Here is a 26,157-nt window from a genome sequence, read left to right as displayed (position 1 = left end):
CTTTATTCCCAGCACTTTGGAAGCAGAGGCAAGTAGATCTCTGTGAGTTCGAGGCCAGCTTGATCTACAGAATGAGTTCCGGGATAGTACAGTTGAAACCTGTTTGGAGTTTGGAGACCTGTCTCCAAAACAAAACAAATACAGCTTACAATGTGAAATTAAAAATGACTTCTAAAATACACAGTTTTGATATCATTCATGTCTGTGTTGACTATTTTGTGTTGACTATTTTATGAAGGCCTGTAAACTCATGTTTCCATTATTTTTAAGTTTTTTTTTTAAGGTAATTTGCTCCTTCTGAATCTTCTGAGTCAACTTTACGCATCTTTCCTAAGTTACATGTGTTACAGAAGTTTGATGAAGAGAATAACCACATTGTCTCCACTAGGGCACTTCTGAGAAGGACGATAATTTTGCAAGATAACAGGCAAAAAGACCCCCAGGCAAATGAAGCCTACGGTTGTTCTGTTTGTAAATGTCAGTCTTTTCTTCATTTACTCTAGCTGCTTTTATGTAGTCTTACTGAATAAATTGGGAGAATTTTTTGATAAAAGTTATCAGCTATTTTTAATAGGGAAAAAAATCCTACATACCCCAAACTTAAATTGTTTTATTTTTAAAAACTGTATGACATTATGGAGTCTGTATATTTTCTTCTGTAAGTGAAAAGGTGCATAGAGTTTTATCATGAGCATTAGTCTAATGTGCCAAGACATGAATTTTAGCGCTGGTATCTGTACCTGCTTGTTAATTCTTGATCGACTTTTTGAGACAGCCTACTTCTGTCACATCCATGTGAATAGTTTTGATTCTGTAGTTCGTTTTCCTTTTAAAAACAAAACAGAAGCTTAAACATTAAACTATTTTCTGCATAAATTTAACACTGGAAATAGTTTTAGTGGCTTTTGTTGCTGTTTAGAGCTGTCTTTGACCTTTATAACCTTTGGTGGATGGGAAGCTTTCTTTATGTTACTTGAGTCTTGGTTACCAAGGTAATTGTTAGATATAACTTATATTTTATGCTTTAGGCAAAATAACTAACAGTTTGTCTGCACATCTCATACTGGGTTCTTTCTTCTGGTCTGTTTCTAGGCTGCACGTTTTGTTTATTGCTTTTACCATTTTATATCATCTGTTATCTTCTTCAGGGTTTCGTGAATTCTGGCTCCCAAGGCTCCAGATGAAATTAAACAGCTACCATTAGATTACCTGGCCTATCTTGTTAATGAGGATGTGGAAGCAGGGCCCAGGGCCTGTCCTGACCACACAGGCAGTCTGTTAGGAAGGTGCAGTCAGGGTTCAGAACATGTTCCTTCTGTCCATAGTGCTGGTTGCTCAGTCCCACTGCATCAGCCCCTTGTAGGGCTTTCAGATTACAAGTTCAGTGTCCTCAGGCTACAGACTCTTCAGATAGTATTGAAAACTTACTAGAAAAGTATAGTATTTGTATGTAGAGGATTGAGTTGAAATCCTAATTAAAAATCCTAGTTTGCAAGGAGTTGGGGGAAAGGAAGCTATAATCAGAATATATTGTATAAAAAATTCTATTTTCAATTAAAAAAAAAAGAAAAATTCTAGTGGAAGATCTGGATGTTCAGTAGGTCCTTGTAAATGTTCAGTGCCAGTCTATCTCACAGTTTTTTTCTTTCTTAATTTCTTTTTCTGTCTTCTTTTCTTTTAGACAAGGTTTCACTTTGTAGCTCAGGCTACCTTTGAACTTTCAGCTGTCCTCCTGCCTCAGCCTTCCAAGTGCTGGGATTCTAGGCCTGAGCCTTGCCTATAACTATTTTACAATGTCATAATGATGGAATGAAAAAGTTTGTGTATAACAGACCTTATAGTACTCTGAAATTTTTTCAATATGGCTTATTAATGGTGAATCCATAGTGTTAGTATTGTTTACTTAGAATTATGAGAAAAGACCTTTTAGGAGATTATTGGAATACACAGAAGTTACTGGTAAGAAACTTTAAGAGCTACCATGTGGATAAGAGAACTTAATTTGAAGTCATAAGTAGCCATGGGAAAAATGGCTTCCAGAAAATACAGTGGAGAAAAAGTTTAGCTCTATGCTCAGTTTTATGAGTATTTAAAAATTGATTGTCTTGACTCCAAATGAATTGATAGTTGAATATTATATCTTTAGGGTTAAAAGTACATAGAAATCCTTACCTTCAGTACTCCTCAATAGCTCCAAGGCCTGAGCTGTACCGAATGGATGGACCGTGAGGGCTATAAACATTTCAGGATGCTCAGCCAGCGGTCTCACTAATGTTCTTCACATGGGATCGTGGCATGTGGAAATTACTAAGTTGTTTCTTTAGTATGCTTTTTTGTTTAAATGAACTTTTAAGTCATCTGATAGGAAGGCATAGTAGTATCATTTCTCTAAGAGCTTAATATGTTAACTTAGTTTTCTAAGAAACAGAAAAGCCAGGCATACTGTTTGTTTGTAACTTGTCACTTGCTCACGTCCTTTCTCTTAGTCCTTTGCTTGATTATTGATATCACACTTGCAGCATGGTAACTTTCTACTCTCTCTCTTCTTACCTTTATGGAAGATCAGTACCACACTTGCTTTTTTCCAGTCTTCTGGTATCTCTCCAGTTCTTGAATTTTCAAAAATAATTGTAAGTGATTGAATCGTAAGTATTCCCTCTGCTTCTTTGATTGGGTGAGAGGTCATCTCAAATGTGTTATGCTCCAGTTGTTAACATAGACTTTGAAGGTGCTTTTACATTAATTAAATTGCATTTGCATAAAATTTCATTAATTTTAGGATATTTGTTTTGCTAGTTAAAAATGCCAATATTCTTACTTATTTTTTTATTAGGTGGGCTTTTCTTTGTTAAAATTTTAAGCTGTTTTCCCCCTTTGTAGTTTTCCTGCTAATGATGTACTCTATTATTTTAAATTCTCTAGGAAGACTTGTATGAACAATTTATTATATATTATATATATTTAAACAAATTGTTTAAGACTTATTTATTTATTTTATGTATGTGAGTACACTCTCACTGTCTTCAGACACACCAGACGAGGGCATCAGATCCCATTACAAATTAGTTGTGAGTCACCATGTGGTTGCTGGGAACTGAACTCAGAACCTCTGGAAGAGCAGGCAGTGCTCTTAACTGCTGAGACATCTTTCTAGCCCTAAACAAATTGTTTTGAGGCAGGAACTAATGTAACTCAGGCTAGCTTTGAACTTGTGAACCTCCTGCCTCCATCTAACAGATGCTAGGATTCTTTTTGGGGGAGAACATATTTTTTATTGTATACTATTTTTGTCCCGTTTAAGAAAAATACTGCATATAGCAAACTCAGTTCTCCAACTTTTCACTAAGAAATGCCTTTGATATAAAGTATGTCATTATTTTGAGTTTTGTGTTAATACACAGTCTTCCTTTCAGTGCTCCTCAGTTCCAGCTCCCCAGGAACTTCTTTTTCTCTTTCCTTGTTTGTTTGTTTGTTTTTCTAGACAGGGTTTCTCTGTATAGCCCTGGTTGTCCTAGAACAAGCTCTCTAGAACTGACTGGCCTCAAACTCAGAGATCCATCTGCCTCCGCCTTCCTGGTGCTGGGATTAAAGGCTACCCATAAGTTTCTTAATTATTGATTCTGGGAAAAGACCTTAAGTCATCTTTGATCACTTTGACCTTTGTTTATTGGTCTGTCACTGTCAGCAGGAATTATTTAAAAACTTCTACTACCTGCTTCAAAAGTCTTAACTAGGAGAGTCGCCACAGCAAGCTGTGATCTACATGTACCCGGGGTTGAGGAGGCCCCTTATAGTGTTCTTTTTAATGAGTGAAAACATTTTGTTCTGTGTTTTAGTGTCTCGCCTAGAATCATTAATAGGAATTGACTTAATTTGCCAACATATTAGCTTTTAAGTGTCTTCTAAGAATATTAAGTTAGTCCTGTATTTTACAAATTAGAAAATACTGATTAAACTTTTAAAAATGTGTTTTAGTGTTTTGAGAGAGTCTGACTGCCCAGAATTCTTCATCTTCCTTCTACATGCTGGGATTATGAATGTTTAGTTAAAATGTAAAGTGAATTCCTCTACACACTGAAATGTCATGAACTGAGGTACATCAGTATTGCAAACCAGAGAGTAGAAGCCTTGATTGTCAGCACTGCAGTATGGTCACTTCAGTTACTGCTGAAGGACATGAACAAGAGAAGAAAGGAAAGTGGGCAGAGAATGGACGTACAGAGATTCCAGGCACATGGGCAGCAGCAGTTGACAGTTGGTGCAGCTGGTGCCACATGCTTGCAGCTGGCACTGAGACAGTCCTGGAGAGTGCTAATGAGTGGATGGCACAGTTCCTGTCTGTCTTCTGTCTTTCTTCAGAGAAGTCAAACAGTACCGTGCATAGGGCAAGTGCAGAGTTTGACTTCTACTCTGCTCTCTAGAAGTATGAAATCATGCAGTTGTTCAAGTCTGCCCTGTTTGCAGTTCTTTCCAAAGGAAGACAGGCCACCCTCTGCTGGGAAACAATTTATTTTCTTAGTCTTGTTTAAAAAGAAGTCTCTAGAGCCACAGGATGGCCCCTGATGCAAAACCTGATGACATGATTTAAGTTTCCAGAATCTACATGAAGGAGAACAGAGCTAACTCCTGGAGGCTGCTTTCTGACATCCACACATGTTTAGCCCTCTGTGTGTGTGTGTGTGTGTGTGTGTGTGTGTGTGTGTACATACATATAAATGCACAATAAATAAAAGTATTTTATTTTGAAATGAAAATTTACTAAGAAAGGATCAGTATGAATAAGTATAATGTCTCACTGGTCTAATGTTGGCTGGAAAGAACAACAGGCATATAATATAGTTTTTAGTGTGTGTGGGTGCGTGTCTGTGTGTATGCATGTGCACATGAGCTTGCAGATAGACTCATATGTATATAGTGCCAGAGAGACTAGAAAAGGGCATTGAATCACCAGGAACTAGAGTTATATGAAGTTTCACTGTATGGACACTGGGAACCTAACTCCAGTCCTCTGCAAAAAGAAACAAAACAAAACAAAAAAACTGGCACTCTAAGTCACTGAGCCATCTCTTCAACTTTTTTTTTTAATAATTCAACAGGTTTTATCTCTTGTCATTCATGAGATACTCAAGGGGAAACAAGATGACTCAGAGACTGGGAAGATAGAGTCAGTGACTGATAGTGAAACTGGTGGTAATTTTAATGCGTTCTTAGTCAATTTAAGAACAGTGTTATTACTGTCACCTCATCCATGCTATTGATGAATTTGTAAGCCTTACTTCATTGGTTGTAGATGAGTTAACTGTAGAGGGCCTTTTAAAGCACATCTACAAACTTCTGGATTAATGTGCAGGGGAAGTCAGCTAGTTCTTCAATTTTAGGCTGATGAATTCCATTATAAACCTCTTATAAGCATTCCAAAAAAGAAAATGCATAATTCCATTATAAACCTCTTATAAGCATTCCAAAAAGAAAATGCATCGATGAGATCTTTGCCATGAGGTTATGAAGCTGGGTTTGTTCTGCTGGTGAAGGGAAGTTGTGGAAGGGTATCCAGGGCTGGGAGGGCAGTGTAATGGGACTCAGAGCTGAGAAACAACTAAAGGTTATTTCTCAAGAATAACTGAGGTAGAGTTCAGACTTGAAGTTTAAATATTGTGTTTCTCTTCTGTAGCAGAGTTTTATTGATTTGTTTAAAAGGTTCTGTTAATTTATTGTTGACAGAACTCTAAATGAATTTAGAAGAAGAGGAATTTTTTTTTGGGGGGGTGGGGTTCGAGCCAGGGTTTCTCTGTGTAGTCCTGGCTGTCCTGGAACTCACTCTGTAGACCAGGCTGGCCTCTCAAACTCAGCAATCCGCCTGCCTCTGCCTCCCAAGTGCTGGGATCAAAGGCGTGCGCCACCACGCCCTGCAGAAGAGGAAAATTTTTCAAGGTCACTTATCCTTCTCTTGTGGCCGATTCTCCTGTTTACTCTTGATTGTGCCATCGATCTTTTAACTGTTGAGTAAGAATCCATTTGGTAACTGGGTCTTGATTGTTACATTATTGCTAATTATATTCTTGAGATGAAACAAAACTAAAACCAAGCCAAGCCTCGTCCTCTTTCTGCTCTGGTATATAATGTTAGCAGGAGCTCTTGCTCCTGTGCAGTGTAATGTGTGAACTCCTCTCTGCTCATCAAACAATTTTAGTTCTCTGAATATCTTTAAAAATGGAAGCATTTAGCCAAGTGGGGTGGTTCAAGATGTTTAATCCCAGCGTTTGGGAGGTGGGTGCAGGTAGGTCTCCTGTGAGTTCAGGGCTAGCCTGGTCTACATAGCTAGTTCCAGGCCAATCAGGGTTGTATAGTGAGACCTTAGCTTAAAACAAACAAAACCCAAAAGATTGTGTTTAACCATGATTTTATTATTGATTATAATTTTTCTCAAATGTTTTATATAAATGTAAGTTACTAGGAAGGGATTTTTATTTTTCTTCAGGCAGTTTCTTTGTGAGTGTAAAAACGCAAGCAAGGCAAAATTTATCAGCTTTAAATTTGAAAAACAAAACAATTACAAGATAAATTGGCTTTTCTCACCATAACAGACTATAATTTTTAAAATTTTTAACATTTTATGTCAGAACTTTAATTTTAGTTTGAGGAGAACAACAGTAAATAGTAATAGTGTACTAGTATTTTAGTAGCTGGAGTAGCTGCTGCTGCATTAGTAATGTGAAGAGGAGGAGGTAGGAGACAGGCTCTGAGCTGGATTAGAACTGGAACCAGGTTTGCCAGCCCTCACTTGCCTTGATATGTCTGGGGCTGTGAAATTGGCTTGTGTCGTGCTTTAACAGTAACGGAGGTGGCATGTGTGCCCAGATGGGATGTTGCTGTGATACCAAAGACGCTTCTGTGTCAGCTCGCTAGATGGTGAATATAAAAATAAGCAGTGTGTGTTGGCCAAAGGCAGAAGAGAAGGCCACGAATGAGTTTGTTGAGATGCACTCTCCATCACTCCTTCCGTACAGTTTTGTGGGTGGGTGAGAGAAGCCTGCTGTGGCAGGACAGCTGCATGTGCAGGTAGACACCAAACACAGGCGGGCAGTGAGACTTCCTTCATGGACTTGATCTTTTACAATTAAGGTTCGTCATTTGGTCAGAGATGATTAAAAACTCAATTTCTTTTGATGGAAATCCAAACAGGACGCTATGGTCTTTGGGGAACTTGCTGTAGGTATACAAAAAGCAGGGTATGCCATTGCTGAACTTTTCAAATGAAAAAGAAATGGAGCCTCTAAATAAATAAACATTTACACCCTGTCCAGAGTGTAGTGTTCATGCCAAGGATGACAGTGGATAGGAAACTTGATGAGGTGAGAAGGAACTTGATGAGGTTGTACTTAGAAAGGGTTGTGAGGATGTTTAGTTGTGAGTTCATAATTCTCTGGTTGTAGTCTCCCTGGTGCTAGGATTTGTTGATGTGTGCCACTGTGCTCAGCTCTTGTAAAGTTTGTTTTGTTTTGTTTTTTGTTTGATTGTTTTAATCAGGAAAAAAATAGGCTGGAAAACTTGTGAGATGATGGAGTGGATTTAGAAGATATGGGCCAGTGAGTTAGCTGAGTGACTTAAGGCAGTTGCTGCAAAGCCCGAGTTCAGTCCCCAGGACCTGCATGGTGGAAGGAGAGAACTGATTCCCATAACTGTCATCTGACATCCACACGAGTTAAACCCCTCCACCCTCAACAATAAATAAATTTAATTAAAAAAAAAAAGAACATGAAGTTATCATTCTGGGGACAGGAAAGATTGGGGGAACGTTGGAAATGGTCTAGGAGTTTTACATTTTTTAGATAAATGACTTTGGCCCTGCTGGAGAGTGGAGCCGGTTGGGTGGGGTGTGTGGTGAACAAGGGCCAGGGAACCCTTTCCTTTAAACTGCAGCAGTGCATGTAATTGAGAGAGCTTGCGGCTGAGGACAGAGGTTGACCCAGCACTTTTCTGGGAAAATTTAGATAACTTATACAACATGCTTGCGTAAACACACTGTTTTGAAAGTTGAAAGTACTCATTTGTGAAGGATGAAGAGTTTTCTGTCATACTGTGTTGCTTGTGTACTGACAGATTATTCACTTTCTTTTTCTTTAGGGTTTGGATTCAGGATTCGTTCCTAGTGTCCAAGACTTTGATAAGAAACTTACCGAGGCTGACGCTTACCTGCAGATCTTGATAGAACAATTAAAGGTATGGCATGGTGTTTGGATGTAAAGTAAGACATATCACTAAGCCAGACTTAAAAGAAGTTACTTGATGGGGATTTACATCCTTCCAGTGGCTTTCAGCAGTTTTTAAAGTTGATTCTTTAAAAGAAGATTTTCTCTAATTGTATTCATAAAATTTATGTTCTGTACTTTTGATTATTGGGGGGAAAGCTAAGTAGGATATTGTGAGGCCTTGGGTTCACTCTTCCTTTCATCTTTGTCCCATTTAATTAAAATGATAGGTCATGGGAAGAAAAAGAAATTTTCATTAACTTAGAAGACAAAGCAGAAAAAGCTGTTGAGTTTAAACAGAAACTTGAAGCTATTGACACTCTTGTATGGCTAGTGTCTATAATCCCAGTCCTTGCAGGATCACCTGCTTAAGGCTAGCTGTGTAGTATACTACATAATTCCTGCCAGCCTAGGCTGCAGAATAAGATCCTGTTTTTAAAATTAAAAAATCTTGTTGGAGGTGCTGGGGAGACGGCTCAGTGTTTGATATGCAAACATGAAGGTCTAAGTTGGTTTCCCAGCACTCATGTCAAAACTTGGCACAGCAGTACATTTCTGTAATCCTTCCTTAACACACACACACACACACACACACACACACACATTTCAAACAAAGTTCAAAAAGTCATGGTTTTGAAGATAGCTGGCTCTGTCAGTAAAATCACTTGGTAAGAAAGCAGAGGTCCAGGCTGGAGAGATGGCTCAGCCGTTAAAGACTAGGCTCACAACTATAAAATATAAGAAAGCAGAGGTCCTAGTTGAGATCCCTAGCCTCTGTGTTACAAGCCAAGCATCCCCATCCATGCTTATTTCACACCACTGCAGGACTGAGATGGGCGGATGCTGGGGGCTTGCTGTCCAGCAGCCTACCTATAGCAGGTTCAGTGAGAGCCCTGTCTCACAACGTGGAGAGGGGCAGAGGAAGGTACTGGTCTCCTCTCCTGGCCGCCACATGTGCACACACATGCGCATGCATGGCAAACATAGACAAAAATTACTCCTGTCTTTGGCTGCAATTCTACCATAACATTTAGTAGCATTAGCACTAGCAGGTCACGCTCATTCACACAGAAGAATGTGATTTGATACAGAACCTTGAAAAAAAATTATGCTGTGTTAAAATGCATGTTAGCCACAGCAGAAATGTTTAGAAACTAAGGTTTACTTTTCTGTTTAGTAAGTGTACACAGTGGAATAAAATATCTTTCTACTAAAATGTCTTTTTCATATCCTGTAGCTTTTTGATGACAAGCTTCAGAATTGTAAAGATGATGAACAGAGAAAGGTAACTTCTATAACCATAATTTTACTTAATTTTGTAAAATTCAAAGTCTTTTTGGAAAGATAATGGAATTCCATCAGTATTTTATTATAATAATATTGTCGAAGCCACAGGACCTAAGGTGTGCTTAGAATCCTCGCCCTGGGAAGGGTGAGACAGGAAGATCAGGAGTTCATGGCCGGCTTGTACTACCTAGCAAGAGTCTATATAAGATGAAACAAAATGCATGAGGTGTGGTAGCACGTGTTTTTAAGCCCAGCACATGAAGCTTTGTGAGCTTGAGGCCCCGGAGGACTACATAGCGAGACCCCCATCCCAAAACAGCCAAAGCTCAAACCTGCCAAACCACCAAAACCAGAATTACTGATCTACTGTGTACTTCTGAAATATTTTCTCAAGTGGTGTTATCTGACAAGTTCTCATTTACAGTGTGATAATTAAATCAAAGGATAATATTCAGATTTTAATATAAATATGTTTTTACAAGTATTAGCTATGTGGAGTAAGTTCTCTATGTATGGTATATTGAAGATAGCAAATTATCAAATTTCCAGGCTCACACCATTAGTCCCAACACTCAGGAGGCCGAGGAAAGAGGTTCTCTGAGTTCTAGGCTAGCCTGGTCTACAGGGTTTGTTTCAGGCCACTCAGAGCTACATGGGGAGACATTGCCTCAAAAAGCAAAAGCCAACAGAAAGCAGGTAGAAAGTTACTAAGAGTCCTTGCAGTGGCTGTGTGAAGAGGACAGCTCAGCCTGCAGGGGGCAGCAGAGCAGCCCCTGCTCACCAGCCTCCCGCTTCTGTTCGCTTCCCTTGGGGTCTGTAGGTATTTATAGCTTACCATAGCTTTTCTTGCCCAGTTCCTGGTGCAGAATTTTTTATTCTTATTGTTGTTTTACTTTAGGGAAGGTGGGTTTTTTAAATCATGAAGTCTGTAATAAATATAAAATCTGTTTTCAGGAAAGTATAAAATTGTTTTATACTTTCTTAGAAATCTTGACTTGCATAAATTTTATGAGTGTTTATCCAGAAACTATCTGGAATTTTAAATTTAAATAATGGATTTAGATTAAAAACAAAAACAAAAGAGTATTTTCTTCCTAACTTGATTAGACTAACTTAGAATAGTATAAGTAAAATAATCTTTTAAATGCCTAATTCCTAAAAACAACAGTATTTAGTGATTCTCATTATTTTTATTTAAAACTTATTTTTCACAGAAAGTTGAAACTCTCAAAGACACAACAAATGTAAGTTATATTTTAAACTCTGATGTTGAATTAGAAGCTGCTTTTAAATGTCTCCTTTTTTTAACCAACTGCTGTTAACTAAGAACAACTAATATCTCAATTATTATGGATTTTCTGAGGGTATTTAAGAATTGTGCCAAGGATTTATTATCCCCATGGTTGAAATTGACTACTTGTACTATCTTATTTGTTTCTGGTCTTACTTCTGTGGTATCTTGGAACAAAAGTGTCCTCCATGTATGGGTATAAGGTGTGATAGGCATTGTAGCGCGTATCTGTAATAAAAGCACTGGGCGATAGGGGCAGGATTAGGAGGCAAAGGCCAGCTTCAGCTACATAGTGAGTCTCAAGCCAGCCAGTCTCAAGCTGGGACATTTTTGAGACCCTATCACAACAACAGCAGCAACAAAGAGAGGTGGGGGAGGGGGAAAGGAGGGAGGGGGGGGAAGATGGTACAAGTTCACTGTCCCATATCTGAGATACTGAACATTACAAGAATCTCTAACAGATCATTTGTACAGACATAAGATACATGGAAGCAAGGAACTCAGTTCTAAATACAAAATTCATTTGTTTCTTAAATACCTTACCCTGCAGTTTATGACTCTGACTGAATTTGGCACATGGGACTTGGAGGATTAGAGACATCAACCTGTACATAACTCTCACCTTTAAAATACAGGATGATTTGAGCTTCTTAATTCACTGCCCTTTGGTGTTATCTAGTAGACTACTAATGATTTTTGTATCTTGATAAAAGTGTTTTTAAAAAGTATTTTAAAATAGGGAAAACAATATTTTAGATCCGAGTGTTATGACCAGATCGCTTACTCTCTATTCTGGTCTTGCTGGAATTAATATTGGGGTTACTGCTATTGATCTAAACATTTGAGGGCTAACCAGTCTAACACATCTTTCTCTTTGAAAGAATATTGAGTATAAATCACTGTGATATTCCTTAACAAATAATAGAATTGCTAATAAATAACTTCTTTTCACAGTGTCAGCAATTTAGAACTTACCAGACACACAGAAGAGAGAGTATTTGATATGTAGACTTCACTCCTTTATATATTTGGACTGATTTTTAAAATATTTTAAGCTCTAATATTATATAACTATTTTATTTGCAACAAGATTCTAAAATCAGTGTTTTGTCTTATAGAGCATGGTAGAATCAATTAAACACTGCATTGTATTGCTACAGATTGCTAAAGTAAGTAAATTTTACTTTTTATTACCTTACAAAGTTTATGATTTTAAAAATTGTATTGAAATTTTTTTTAGTAAACACAAAATTTAGTTCTGAGACAGTTCTGAAACATTATCTTTCAACAGTAACTGAACTGTGGGGCAGTATTTTATTGAACAGCTAGTGTGTTTGGATGTCATCATACTCGTTTTTCTGTGTTCTGGTGATAATTTCTAGTAGTGGCTAGAAGGAGGAGCTCATCCTTTTCTTTTTACCATGACTGCAGCTTAAATGGTTTTTTCTTAGAAATCAAGAAATACGCTTTAGAACAGTTATTTTTCTTATGCATAATAAAGAATATAATAGAGATATTTTTGAAATTTGTGTTTGACACAGGTTTTTGTTTTTGAGGAATATACTGAACTACATTGTTGAACCACTTGTTAATTATTGTTATCCACGACAAGATGGATAGTGAATTGCTGTGGCTGAAAATAGTAATGTATATCTACTTTTTTGAAAGCATTTTGGTATACTAAAATACATAGGCCTGGAATTTTCAGAAAGAGAAATACATTGAAAATAAGCACTGGGTAAAACCGTCTGCCCGCCTTTATATTCGACATCTGTGCATCTGCCTCAGCTAGCTGGGAGAAGTAGGCAGGTAGACGTGCGGCAAGCAGACTTGAAAATATTTGATGTTTGTTTTTGATAAGAAAAGAAAACTACGTTTTGTTTGCCCAGTTATAGAATCTCTTTTTTACCTCACATTGCTAGTGACACAGCCTAGGACACAGTTAGAGGCATGAAATTCAGGCTAAGTTTGTGGTTTAGTTTTCCTTGGATCTCATTTTACATGACTACATTGGAGGGCAGATATGGGGGGTGGCCTTTCATATTCATCAAAAACTGTGTCTAGTGTGGTGATGGAGGAAACAGTTTAGATTTGTCGGGCAGTTTGGGTAGTCTCAAAGTCATTTAGAACTTTATAGAGAGCCGAGACTATGTGGCCTTCTCTTGGCTCAGTGTCTCAAGACTTTAAGTTTGTTACATGAAGTTATGTATTGTGTGTGTAGCTGTCAGAGGCCAATCTGTGGGAGTTGATTCTCTGGCATTCAGTCTTCTATTATGTGGGGCTCTGGTCTTCAGCCTTGGTATCTTTATCTTGCTGACCCTCATCAAGAATATTTTTGGCATTCTCTGTCTTTGAACTGTATTACTCAGTTTCTTTCCCACCCTTTCCCACAGTGTAATATTTTAGCTCAGGTTGGCAGGTCTACTTTTCAGGCATTTCAGACTGAGTAGTGCTTTCTGAAGTCACTTGAAGTTTGGCTCCTTATCAGTTCCAGGAGAAAGTTTTATGTTGCTAACACTTTTGTGGTTTTTTTGTGTGTTTGTACAAGCAGAACTTTCAAACCTGTTGGTACCACATATGACTGCATGTTTAAGCTTAATTTCAGTGTAAATGAGCAGCCTGCTCATACACCTTGCTTTTCTGTCACATGACTACTTGGCATTTGAGCCATCTGTCTCCTCTGCCTCTGTTTGATCCCACTGTTCCACAGCAGGGGCCTGTGTTGCCTTTGTTTTTCTCTCAGTTTCAGGGAACTTTGCTTCTGTTGAGTGGCTCCGCCCACAGAGTACTTCAACTTCATTCAGATTTCTGCCACAGGAAGTGTCTTGATTCTCTAAGATAAGCTCTGTATGTATCACAGCAGTGTTTTTTTCTTCATAATTTTGTATCACTGGCCAGGACTGCGTGTTGTGCTTACTCACACTTTCTGTGCTTGTGTTGAGCCTTAGTCTCCTTGAGGATTCAATGGCACTGGCCTTTATCCACTCAGACTTTTATAGCAGAATGTCATAGAAATTGGACAACTCTGGCACTCAGGAACAAGGCTCTTCCCTCCCTTCTCGGGCTGGTGAGGGCTCCCTTCTCAGCCTGGAGGCCCTCCCCCTCCGCCCTCCTCCTCCTTCCCCTTCACCCTCTGCTCTCCTCACCTTCCTGTGGTTGTATGTATAGAGGAAAAGATTCCCCAGCATCCATGATCAGAAACACTTTGCTTGTGGGTTTTTTGTCTTGTTTTTGTCTCTTACAGTTATGTCAGTGTTACACTTTGATTTTTGTTATGGTAGGAGTAAAGGATACAAATCCGTTATTTTTTATGTAATTTTTCTCTCACTAAAACCCCATTTTCTGAATGTCATGAAATTTGGATTATTTTTAGTTAGAATTTACATAGGTATATAATTAAGGCATTTCCTCATCAGAGAGAATGATCTCTTTAACCTTTTTAAAAATATGAATGGTTTAAAAATACTGAAGTTTGTAATTCTAGTGAAAAGTTCTCTCAGATCAGGAGGTGATTAATTTTTCTATATTAGCACTTCTGAGATTTTAGAGTGTCAACTGTATAGTTTACTCAGTTGTTGACATAAAGGGGGAATATCTTTGACTCGTGTAGATATTAAATGCAGTTATTCTCAGAGATATGTTAAAAACCTGTATCCTGGACCAAGAGCTCCCAGAGCACAGCTGGTGGCTAGAATAGGAGAACACAGCATTTGGTGGGTGAGCTACGGCAGCAAAGGCAGCACAACGAAAGGCACAGAAGCAGCTCAAGGAAACCGACACAGTTTCTGAGTTCTCCAGGGAAGCCCTATAGGATGTGCTCAGATCCTTTTGTGACAAATCATTGCCAAGCATGAGGAACTCTGTCTACAGGGAAGCTAAGCTCCTTAGAGACCCTGCGCTCTAGTTTTCACTAGAAGCTTGTCAGCAGGTACTTCTACGGCTCTAGACCATAAGTGACACCATACTGTTTACACAAGCAGCTTAGCGAGCCTCTCTGTCCTGTTTGGTGCTTGGGGCCCTCTTCAGACCTGAGTTCTGAGATAACAGTGAGCTCTTTATAGTGGCTTTTCCAAGAGCTGTCTCAGGTCAGATATAGTAGCTCTTTTCTGCATATGCACTTAAAGAAAGTTATGTCAGATATTCAAATTCTTCCTGATTGACACTTTGATGTATAGATTTCTAAAAGTCCATATTAATAGGTAAATATTTGAGATATAATTTTTTATGTTTAAAACAAAGACCAAAGATTGGCTTCTATTTACTTTTGAACCTTCTTGGTAGGCTAGTTTAAAATGTTAACATTTGAGCCGGGCGTGGTGGTGCACGCCTGTAATCCCAGCACTTGGGAGGCAGAGGCAGGTGAATTTCTGAGTTCGAGGCCATCCTGGTCTACAGAGTGAGTTCCAGGACAGCCAGGGCTATACAGAGAAACCCTGTCTCGAAAAAAAAAAAAAAAAAAAACAACAACAACAAAAAATAATAAAAAAAGATTAACTTTAAAATGTTAACATTTCATTTACTTGTATTGTCTTCATAATCCAAACTGCAGTAATTATCCTAGGGGATTGTGGCTGTGCTTGCTACTGTGGAATTATTTACATTATCTGCCACACTACTATGTACCTGGCTTCTCTTTGCATCATTGTTTTGGAATGTCTCCCAGGTGTCTAGTGGAAAAAGTAAAGGCTACAGCTGTTACCGCATCCCCTTCTGAGGCTCTCTGAGGCCTTCCTTTGGTACTACATGACCTAGTTACAGTTTCTACTGCTGTGGCAAACACCATAGCCGAAGGCATCTTGGGGAGGAAAGCCTTTGTTTCTCTCCATTGCTTGCTCAGCCTGCTTTATTGCCACATAGGACCACTTGCCCACAACGGTGGCACCACCCACAATGGGCTACCCCCCCCATCAGTCATTAATCAAGAATGTGCTCTGCAGACTTACCTGCAGGCACTCTGATATAGGCAACTTCTCAATTGAGTCTCCTCTTCCCAGATACATCTAGGCTTGTGTCAAGCCAACAGAAATCCTACAGGACACTACACTTACATTATGTACTTGAGTGAGGCAAGGATTACATTGCTTCCTTTTATTTTAGTTTTAGTGACAAGTGTGGTAGTACACACTTTTGATCTAACACTTAGGAGGCAGAGGCCACTTCTGTGATTTTGAAGACAGCTGGGGCTTGTTAGAGAACCCTTGTCTCAAACATACAAAACAAAAGACTTAGTTTTGTATCTAACTTTTCTCCATTTAATACTTTCCTGTACTTTCTCATTTTATCTTCATAAAAACTCTGAAATGGGGGGGGGCTGGAGAGATGGCTCAGCTGTTAAGACCACACTGGCTGCTCTTCCTGAGGTCCTGAATTCATTTCCCAGCAATCACATGGGGGCTCACCACCATCTATAGTGAGATCTGGTGTCCTCTTTTGGCCTGCAGGCAGGCATGCATGCAGAATGCTATATATATAATAAATAAATCTTTTTTTAAAAATCCCTCTGAAATAGGTATGATTTTACATGTGTGACCATGAAGAAACCCAAGAAAAGTAGTTTTCTGAGGTTGCAGATTTCCAGAAGTACATTAATTATAGTACATAAGCTTAACTTTGAAAAAATTTTAGAGGTTTTTTGTTTTTTCCAATTTCTCTCAGTATGTTGTTCTTCCAGAGATCTCTGAGGCTTCCTAGATGGTACTCAACCAGGTGATGTACTCCCATCCCTGCAGATAGGCCAGCCTGTGAGACTACTACACTATTGACACATGTGTTGGGCAGAGTCTGATAGAGAGCTGGTGGGAAGGAGGAGGCCGGAACAGAAGAGTCCAGGGCAGTCATCTAAGAGAGTGAACTGGTGTGTGTGTGGGGGGGGGGGGGTAGCGGATCAGGAGCTCACCCCATCACAGTATCAGTCCAGCTGTGACAGGGATGCTGCCTGTGGGCATGGAGGTAGAGTTCCCTTAGTAAAGTGTCTGCCTCACATGCTCCGAATCCTGGGGCCATCCCAGTTCCCTGGAGACCTGGTGTGAGGATGTGAGCCTATAATTGGAGGTAGGAAGATCAAGAATTCAGGGTCATTGTTTTAGTCCAGCCTGGGACACGAGACCCTGTTTCAAAATCCAAACAAACAGGCCAAAAACCCCTAATCAAGTTACTGATAGACTAAGTGAATTAGCATACAGAAAATACTTGCCAGGTAGTATTAGCTATTACATCATCATTCCATGCATACAGCTGTTCAGGTTACTGAAACAAAAATTAGAATGTATTGGTATGATTCTGAAAAGCAGATATATGAATTCTGCTCATCCTTGATTTTTCAGATACTATTTTATATAATGGTCATGCATGGAGTAGAATTAGGACTTGTGAAGTGTTGGCATAACTTACTGTAAAATTGAAACTTAGAAACTTTGAGGGTCTTCATCCTTACTTATATTAGTGTATCTGTAAGTAAGTAAGAAGGGTACCTCACTGAGTTTCTGTAAGGGACTGTCATGGTACTGTGATCAAGGCCTCTGGAAGGGACTGTCACAGTACTGCTCTTCCGTCCTGTTGGTTGTATCTCCATGATAGAATTGTGTCTGGTTAAGAGTGAGCACACATGAAAGGCGGGTCTCAGTGGAAGCAGAGAAGTCATGTTCTCACTTCATTGCTTACCTAGTAAAAGAAGTTTTCTTGTTAGGAAAAGTACACACGACATTACTAAAATGTGAGAATGAAGTTAATATCTTTAACATTTTTCCTTAAGGACCAGAGTAATGCGGAGCAGCACGCAGATGGAATTATAGTAAGTCTAATGCAGTCTTTGTTCCTTTACTCCTGCAGAGCCTTATAACCATCCTGTCAGGAGCAGCCTGAGTCTCTGTTCACTTCTCAACGCAAACTCTTCTCTTCACATACTCACTGCTTCTTGTTTTTATCTTGCAATCTTCCTTCAGCTCCTAATGTTGGCCATCTTTCAACAATCATTTGGAGGGGAAATGACAGTCTTAAAATTGTTCTAAGTATTGGTTCTGTGAATGAATCACTTTGCATGTGTCAACTTGAAGAGTTCCATGACGCGTCTCTCACTAAGCTGCATTTCTAATGAAACATTGTCTCAGATGGAAGGAGGAGTGTGTGCAATATCAAAACAGACCTTCATCTATTAAAAATGTTTTTATTTATGTTCCCCTCTGTTTCCTGTTTGGACTTGTTATTAGTACTATGTTGCATAATGTATTCTTGATAGAACAGATAACATGGATTCATGGACATAGCTGTTCTTTCTTCAGCTTTTTATCTATTACTCTTTAACATTTTATTTATAAATAAGAAAAATTTATGACAAGATTTCTCAGCTGGTAATCAAAGATTTTAATGATTTATAGTTGGAAGGCTGCGGAGCCAGCCACAAAGGCATGAGGACCAGAGTTTGGATTCACTGAACCCACCTAAAAGCCAGGCATGCTGGCATGCACCTACAACCCAGCACTGGGATAGGGGAGAGACCACATGATAGAAGAAAGCTTCACTGTTGGCTTCTGGCTGCTGTGTACAGGACGCAACACTCACCACACACACACACACACACACACACAGACTATACACATGCACACACAGACACACACACTCACCATACACACACACATATACACAGGCACTCACTATACACACACACAGACACTCACTATATATACACACACAGATACTCACTATACACATACACACACTCACTATACACACACAGACACACACACACTCACTTGCTATACACACACATACACACAGGGACCATACACACAGACACTCACTATACACACACACATACAGACACTCACTATATATACACACACACACAGATACTATACACATACACATACACACACTCACTATACACATACACACACACTTACTATACACACACTCACTTACTATACACACACATACACACAGACACCATATACACAGACACTCACTATACACTCACAGATACTCACTACACACACATACACACACACACTACACATACACGCACAGATACTATATACACACACACTATACACATACACACATAGACACTATGCACACACACATACACACACACTCACTATGCATATACACAGACACTATACACACACCAACACACACTCTCACTCACTCACTCTATACACACACATACACACAGACACCATACATACACACAGACACTCACTATATACACACACATACAGACACTATATATACACACACAGATACTCACTATACACATACACAGATACTATACACATACATACACACACACACACTCACTATACACACACAGACACTCACTATACACACACTCACTACACACACACACACACACACTCACTATATACATACAATATATATATATCTATATATACACACACACACACAAAAGTAAGTCAAGGTCTGTAGTTTAATAGATCAGTGACCTCTGTTGACTATCCCTAAAGTAGAGCTGTGGGTGCAGCAGTTGAGAGTTCTTCTCAGCATGAAGTCCTGGGTTTGATTCTTTCTTTCCCCCAGCACCACATCAACTAAATGTAATGGTGACACCTGTAATACTAGCTCTCAGGAAGCAGAAGGAGTATCATCAGCTATATTAGGGAGTCTGAGGCTAGCCCAGGCTACAAGAGACGTCTCAAGAGAGAAGCAGAGACTATTCTTAAAACAGTAAGAGCCTCTTTATCCTGAAGCCCAGTGTCAGCTTGTCTAGGGTCTGGAGATGGCACGTTAGAACTTCGACTATCGTGCCTGGGGAGGAGTGACTTGTTGACTTTACATCTAGTTTGAAATAGGAAACAAGTTTATTATTTATGAGTTTTTTTTTAAAAAATGTTTTAGGGGCCTGGAGAGATGTCTCAGTGGTTAAAAGCACTAGCTACTCTTCAGAGGACCCAGGTTCAATTCACAGCACCCACACGGCAGCTCACAACTGTCTGTATCTCCTGTTGCAGGGAATGTGCCTCCGTCATGCATGAAGGGAAAACACCATTGTACATAAAAGTTTTAAAAATAAATTAAAAAATATTTTTAGACAGATAAAGGAATCCTTTTTGGAATATAAATTAAATATATTGGGATTTTTCTTCCTCTATTCAAAGTGTTGACCCTGGTGGTATGGTACAGATGTAGTGCAGTGTGATAGCTCTTTCTGGGGTAGCCTGTGGAGCAGGAGAGTGTGTTCTGGTTCCCAAGAGACACACTTATGCAAAACTCAAGTTTTGGTTAATTTTAATCCCCTTTTCCTCAAAGGCCAATTCATGTTTTAGAAAGAAGACCACACACATTTGATCTTTTACAATTTAAGAACATTGGAAAGGTTCAGAAATTTAAACTTGTGGAAAACTGATTTGAATAATTTGCTCTGAAACTGTAGTCCTTTTGCATAAAGTTTGAGAAGACTGGGCCTGGCGATGCCGGCCGAGAGCCAGGATGCTGGGACTGTGCGGCAGAACTGCCACTCACCGACTGAGACTCTAGGCAAGTTACCCAACTGCTCCAGTCTCAGTGCTTCACATGTTACCAGCCTGAGGGGTTTACTCTTGCATTTTGTGGAAGTACAGTAGACACATTCCATAGCTGTGCACACTTTGCCCATTTTATTTACACATTGCTTTGTCTCGGATTCATTCATGTCCCAGCAGATTACAGCTGAGGGTTACTTGTTATATAAGCATCCTTTTAAAAGGAAGTTATGGAATGACTTTTTTAGCTGAAATTGGTCAGTATCTTAAGATAAACATTGGCAATTCTTATTCTATCAAAACAAGAAAAGGTTGTATATTTTTAATTTATATGCTATCAAAAAGGCAAAATTACAACATTAGTTTATCTGTGATTCATGGACTTTGGGGCCTCTACTTGATTTAAAAAGGGAGCTCTATGGGACAGTGTCAGAAATCATGAGTTTTAAAAGATGACGTGGACACGGACAACATGACTACAACCTCTAGTTAGTTTTCTTATAATCTGGCTCGAAGCAGACTCAGGCAAGCTTGAATCTCCTCTGAAGAAGAGGAAGTGGCCTATTTGAGCATCTGCCTGTCTCCTTTTCCTATTTTTTAGAAATCCAATTTATTTTTATTTTTGTGGCACTGGGGATTAAACCTAGGGCTTTACATATCGAGACAAGCTCTTTACCATCCAGCTGGGTTCCCCAGCCGTCGCTTCTACTTTTTTAGTTTAGTACAGGATCTCACTTAAGTTGTGCTTGAATTCATTCTGTAAACTCTCACAGGCCTTGAGTTTGGGATTCACCTTCCTCCATTTTCCAAGTAGCTGGGATTATAAACCAGTGCCAGTTCCCATGATTTGTTTTTAAAAAATTTGTTTATTTGACAAGCCCAATATTAGAATATTTCACCTGGAGGAAAGATTTCATCTAAAAAGTCGAATTCCAGTCCCTGATTCTAAATGGTATTTCATCAACTCTTCAAGAGAAAAAATAATATATTTTCGTTCATGTGGATCAGAGTACTAGTGAAGGACCTTTGTCTGTGTTTAGGTTTTGGTTACACCAGGGATCAATCCTGGCCTTATCCACGCTAGGCGAGGACTCCACCACTCAGCTGCAGCCCAGTCCTCTGTGCTCCTGCCTTGGGCCAGCCACCCCAGGGACTAGTTAATTCTCAGAACAGCTGCAAGGCTTGTGGTCGGAACTTCCTAAGTTAATAGGACTTATTCCAGACATGAACCATAAGGTACCAGAATCATAAGGTAGTAAGTTGCAAATCTTCCTAAAGCTATAACGCTTTAATACAGTTCCTCATGCTATGGTGACCCCCAACCATAAGTTACTTTTGTTGCTACTTCATAACTGTGATTTTACTATCATGAATCTTAATGTAACTATTTTTTGGAGATAGACATTTTTCAAGAGGTCATGACCCACAGGTTAAGAACTGCTGCAGTAGCAGCTATGTAATCTAGACTCTTGTTATATTTTATCCACGGGGAAAACTGAGACCCAGAGAGGACAAGGGCCTTAAGGAGTTCAAGAAATTAAAGTTCAGGTCTCTGTTTTAGTACATTCCCTAACTCACTTCACTAGATACTAGTAAAGGGTTATTTTCATGGTACCATTTGTAATTGTCCTTTGATCTATGATAACTAGAATCAGAATTATTATTTTTAAACTATTTAAAAAAATCAGATTGAATAGCTTTTTAAAATAGAGAGGGGTTTCAATAGTATGAAAATAATTTAGATATTAAATGACAGTACTAAAAAAGAAATCCCTTTACCACTCACAGTCTCAGTTTATGTTGCTAAGTGTGTTTAAGGTTTTGTAGATACATTTGGGGATCATTGAGTAGCCGAGATCTTGTTTAAACAAACCATGCCCACTAGCAAACCTCTATACTCACAGCATGAAGGGAGCTGAGGCAGGAAATTATGAGTCCCAGGCCAGCCTGGCCCACAAATCAACACCCTGTTTCAAAATCAATTATTTCAATGACTTGATCATCATAAATTCATCCATACTACCTCCCTCCTTAAATAACAATGTGAGTCAGCTGTGGAGTTTTGGTTTAAGGTACATCGTGCTGTCAGAATACTCTCTCAATTTGGAATCAGAGAAATCTACATTTTTGTCCTTGCCCTAACATTGCCATCACATGGTTGAGCACCTGGCCCAAAACGTCCTCAGCAAAGGCTTCTTCACATACCCAGTCCAAGGCCACACATGGCGCAGTGTACAGCCGGGTGCCAGGATTAGCCATAACGTGTGGTGCTGTGTGCTGCACAGTGGTGGGACAGGAGATGAGGTGGCAACGGTGCAGACCATCACCTGGTGCCTGGTATGGTGTTAGTAACATGCTGTGGTGAGGTAAGAGTTGGGAGTGCTGAGTTGAACTGAGGTTGTTGTTTGGCTTTCTTGCCTTGCAGGTTTTTCATTTAACTTCCTTCTGTGACAGTGATCCAATCATTCTTTCTTCCTTTCTATGCTGTATTGGGAGAAACTCTTACACCTCTATATAAAAAAGACATATCTCCCCTTTGCATTTTGACCAACTCACCTAAATGCTATCCTATGGATTTTGCTAGAAATGTGGCATTTTATTTGTTTGGGTGGGTCAGCATAAAAGGATATCTAATTAAAAATAACTCTGCTGTGTTTCTTATCTCAGAGTACTATTAATCCTGTAGATGCAATATACCAGCCTAGTCCCTTGGAACCTGTGATCAGCACAATGCCTTCCCAGACTGTCTTACCTCCAGGTACAGTATTTGGAACCATGTCTCACAGAATAATAGATAAGAAAAAACTTAATTTGATAATTATAGTAATCCTAGAGTTTCTATATATTTTGAAAATAATAGTCACAAAATAATCTAGCTGGAAATGAGCTGGAAGAAGAAGAAAGTATCTTGAGGAGTGATGTTTTTGAAGTAGAAGGAAGAGTTTTGGTTTTCAGAGGTGGAAGACAGCATAGCAGTGAAGGTACAGGTCTACTGGTAGGACTGAATTCTGTGACTCAGAATTCATAGATACCAAGAAAAACTGATACTGATGACCTAGTTAAGTGTAACCTGGGAATACGTAAATGTGGGGTACTCTTTATAATTCTGAGCAATATAAATATTTTACCACAGTGAACATTAATGAAAAAGGGAATGCATATGAAGTGTAAGATGCCTACTAGTTGAAAGGAGGATAATTAAGACAATTTAAAGGAAATAAAATGAACAAAAACCAGGTATATTGGCTCATACCTATGGTGTCAGCATGTAGGAAGCCGAGGTAGAAGGATCCCCAAGAGTGGAGGCTAACTGAGCTGAGTGAGATCTTTTCTCAAAAATCTGTTAGTTGCACCATACGTCTCTGTGTTCTCGAATGACAGTAAGACCAGAGATTTTTAAAGATACCACATGAAGTCTTTTATGAATTTCTACTCCTTCAGAAAATGAGCTTGCTATTACTTAGGGGGAGTGGGCTCTGTGTCTATCGTCTGTGGCTTGAGTTTCAGAAGCACTGCTGTGCTGGTTGATGGCTGCCCTGGCTGACTCTGCTGATGCTCATAGTGTCAGGGACTGGAGGCCTTGAAGCTCATAAAGAATTACTGTAGAAAAATGCATATCTAGGAGTTTTATACGCCAGACAGTTGAAGCTGTTGAGTATGTATTGGGCTATTCTTCTAACTTATTTCATATATTCAAATCTAGAACCTGCTCAGTTGTGTAAGTCAGAGCAGCGTCCGTCTTCCTTACCTGTTGGACCCGTGTTAGCTACCTTGGGACATCATCAGACTCCAACACCAAATAGTACAGGTACAGATCTGGGTAAACTTTACTTCTTATAACTTTCCATTAACATGTGAGATTTTTGCTTGGCTCCCAGTAGGGAAAAGGATGAGGGACTGTACTAGCTGCTGACACTAGCAATAACTTAGGTTTTCATTGTGTTCCTCCTTACAGAGGGTAGTTTTGTAACTGAGCCTAGAATATTAGTAGTTATAATTTAATTTTTAACAAAGGGCTTTGTTTGTGTACCCTCTGCCTGGGCTTCTGATTGAATCTTTTTTAAAAAACTGAATTGCTCACTTGAGATTCGCACATTGTCTCATGGATGAGGAGTCTGACAGACAGGGGTGGAGTACCAGGAGGAGTGATGGGAAGGCCTGGCGATGGTGTCGCTCATGTGCATGTCTACCAGCACTGCCACTCTGACCTGACCTCAGTGGAGCGTGTGCTTCTGTGACTGGCTCTCAGCAGAGACAACTAGAACTCCCCTGCTTACACGGTCAGGTCCGCAGCATTGTTTCCATGTCACCACTGACATAGCTGATGCCAGGATTTTCTTAATAGGGCAGTGAGTCACTATTCACCTTTGACTCATGTACTTTTTAGGAAACATTTATCAGTCTTTTGTCAATTTTGTAGTATTAAATATGTCATTTTAATTTACATTTTATTTATAGTGGTCTTTACCCTTTCTCTGATATACAGGGCTACACCCATGTTAGATACTAGATTTATTTCTTGTTTTAAAGTTAATAAAATTTGCATCTTGTTAACTGTAGAACCAGACACAGGAAATGAATTTACAACTTTAACTCTGTTAAATGATGAAGTTTAAAGGCTTCCCTGTTGTTTCTTGTCACTACACAGACACTTCCTTGGTGGAACTTTTCTATGTAACAATGAAAAATTATCATGTGACCTTAGTCCATATTAAATTTGGGGGCAGTGAGTAATGCTATACATAGGCTTTTTCATACTTAGCAGCATGAACACCTTCTAAACTTTGAAGGAAAAAAATAGGAGTCAACAGTAGTTCTTTTACTTGGGAAATGCTAATAAGCAATTTTAGTAAAGAGGTTAAGGGTTTTTTGGCTTTTGTGTTTTGTGAACTCTGTCATACCTTAACTTAAAAACAGAACCTGTAGGTGTGTGTTGTGGCACACAGCTGACATGCCAGCGTGGGGAAGCTAGAGCAGGGATTGATTGCTACAAGTTTGAGGCTAGCTTGGTCCATATACTGAGTTATAGGCCAGCTAGGGCTACAGAAGGACAAAAATTAACCTAAGAGCTTTGTTTATTCATTGTTTTATATGATCTGATTATGCTCAGATTGTAAAGTGGCCAAAATGTCTCCATTTGGAAATTCATAAAACTGGTTAATAAATGAAAATGTGAGGAACATTTCTGTATGTCAACCAGTTTTAATATAAATATTTTCAGAGGGTGAGGGTTATCTTCTGAGAATTATTTCTGAAGAAGGTACAATAAAGTATCTTAACATTTTAGAGATGGATTTAAGGAGATTAAAAAATTATGTTAGTTTATGATTTCTGTTTTGCTTTCATTCTGGTTTCCTATCTTCTCCATTTTTTTCCTTTTCTAAAGAAAAAAATTCTTCCTTTCACAATAAGTCATGTTGAAATTTTAGTACCTGGGCTTGCAGCTTACACTCACATCCATTTTCTCATGGTTTCCATTATATGGTCACAGACACAATTTGCCTGTTAATTGTTGTGATTCATGGTCTTTTTTTCCTGTTCCAACAAAAGTCTTTTGGTCCCTTTTTTGCCATTGAGGAACAGAGAGAATTTAGTTATTTGGCAAGGCAAGTTACCTTTGGAATTTCTACAATAAGCTTTACTTGAGAGAACAAGCCAGTCTGTCTAAAAAGGATTGTTGTGAACCTGGCACAAAGGATAGCTGGTTGGTTCATTTTATTAACTGAACCAAGATACAAGAACAGGCTAAAAGTCTAGAGGGGAGTCTTCATTTGCTTCTGTTGCTGATTCTTTGTTTTTCTTGTTAGTTGTTTGGCTTTTTGTAGTTGTGGGTGGCCCATAACTAGCTGTGTAA

The 26,157-nt window shown here is 39.0% G+C and overlaps 1 protein-coding gene across 6 annotated transcripts in view; it reads left to right on the top strand.

Annotated features, from left to right (window-relative positions):
• Osbpl9 (oxysterol binding protein like 9) overlaps nucleotides 1-26,157 on the top strand; it is a 140,758-nt gene that overhangs the window by 92,718 nt on the left and 21,883 nt on the right. For 3 of the 6 annotated variants that reach the window (XM_052176988.1, XM_052176990.1, XM_052176991.1), the window contains 7 exons: nucleotides 8,125-8,220; nucleotides 9,487-9,534; nucleotides 10,751-10,780; nucleotides 11,946-11,996; nucleotides 17,579-17,617; nucleotides 22,971-23,061; nucleotides 24,007-24,111. In XM_052176988.1, the coding sequence (XP_052032948.1) occupies nucleotides 8,125-8,220; nucleotides 9,487-9,534; nucleotides 10,751-10,780; nucleotides 11,946-11,996; nucleotides 17,579-17,617; nucleotides 22,971-23,061; nucleotides 24,007-24,111 (460 nt within the window). Of the gene's footprint in view, nucleotides 1-2,561; nucleotides 2,631-8,124; nucleotides 8,221-9,486; nucleotides 9,535-10,750; nucleotides 10,781-11,945; nucleotides 11,997-17,578; nucleotides 17,618-22,970; nucleotides 23,062-24,006; nucleotides 24,112-26,157 lie in introns of all 6 variants that reach the window. The other 3 variants (XM_052176986.1, XM_052176987.1, XM_052176989.1) reach the window with 3 other exon arrangements.

The sequence above is a fragment of the Apodemus sylvaticus genome, chromosome 3 (genome assembly GCF_947179515.1).
Source record: "Apodemus sylvaticus chromosome 3, mApoSyl1.1, whole genome shotgun sequence".
In the NCBI taxonomy this organism is placed as follows: Eukaryota; Metazoa; Chordata; class Mammalia; order Rodentia; family Muridae; genus Apodemus; species Apodemus sylvaticus.
This window is presented reverse-complemented; position numbering and strand designations above follow the sequence as displayed.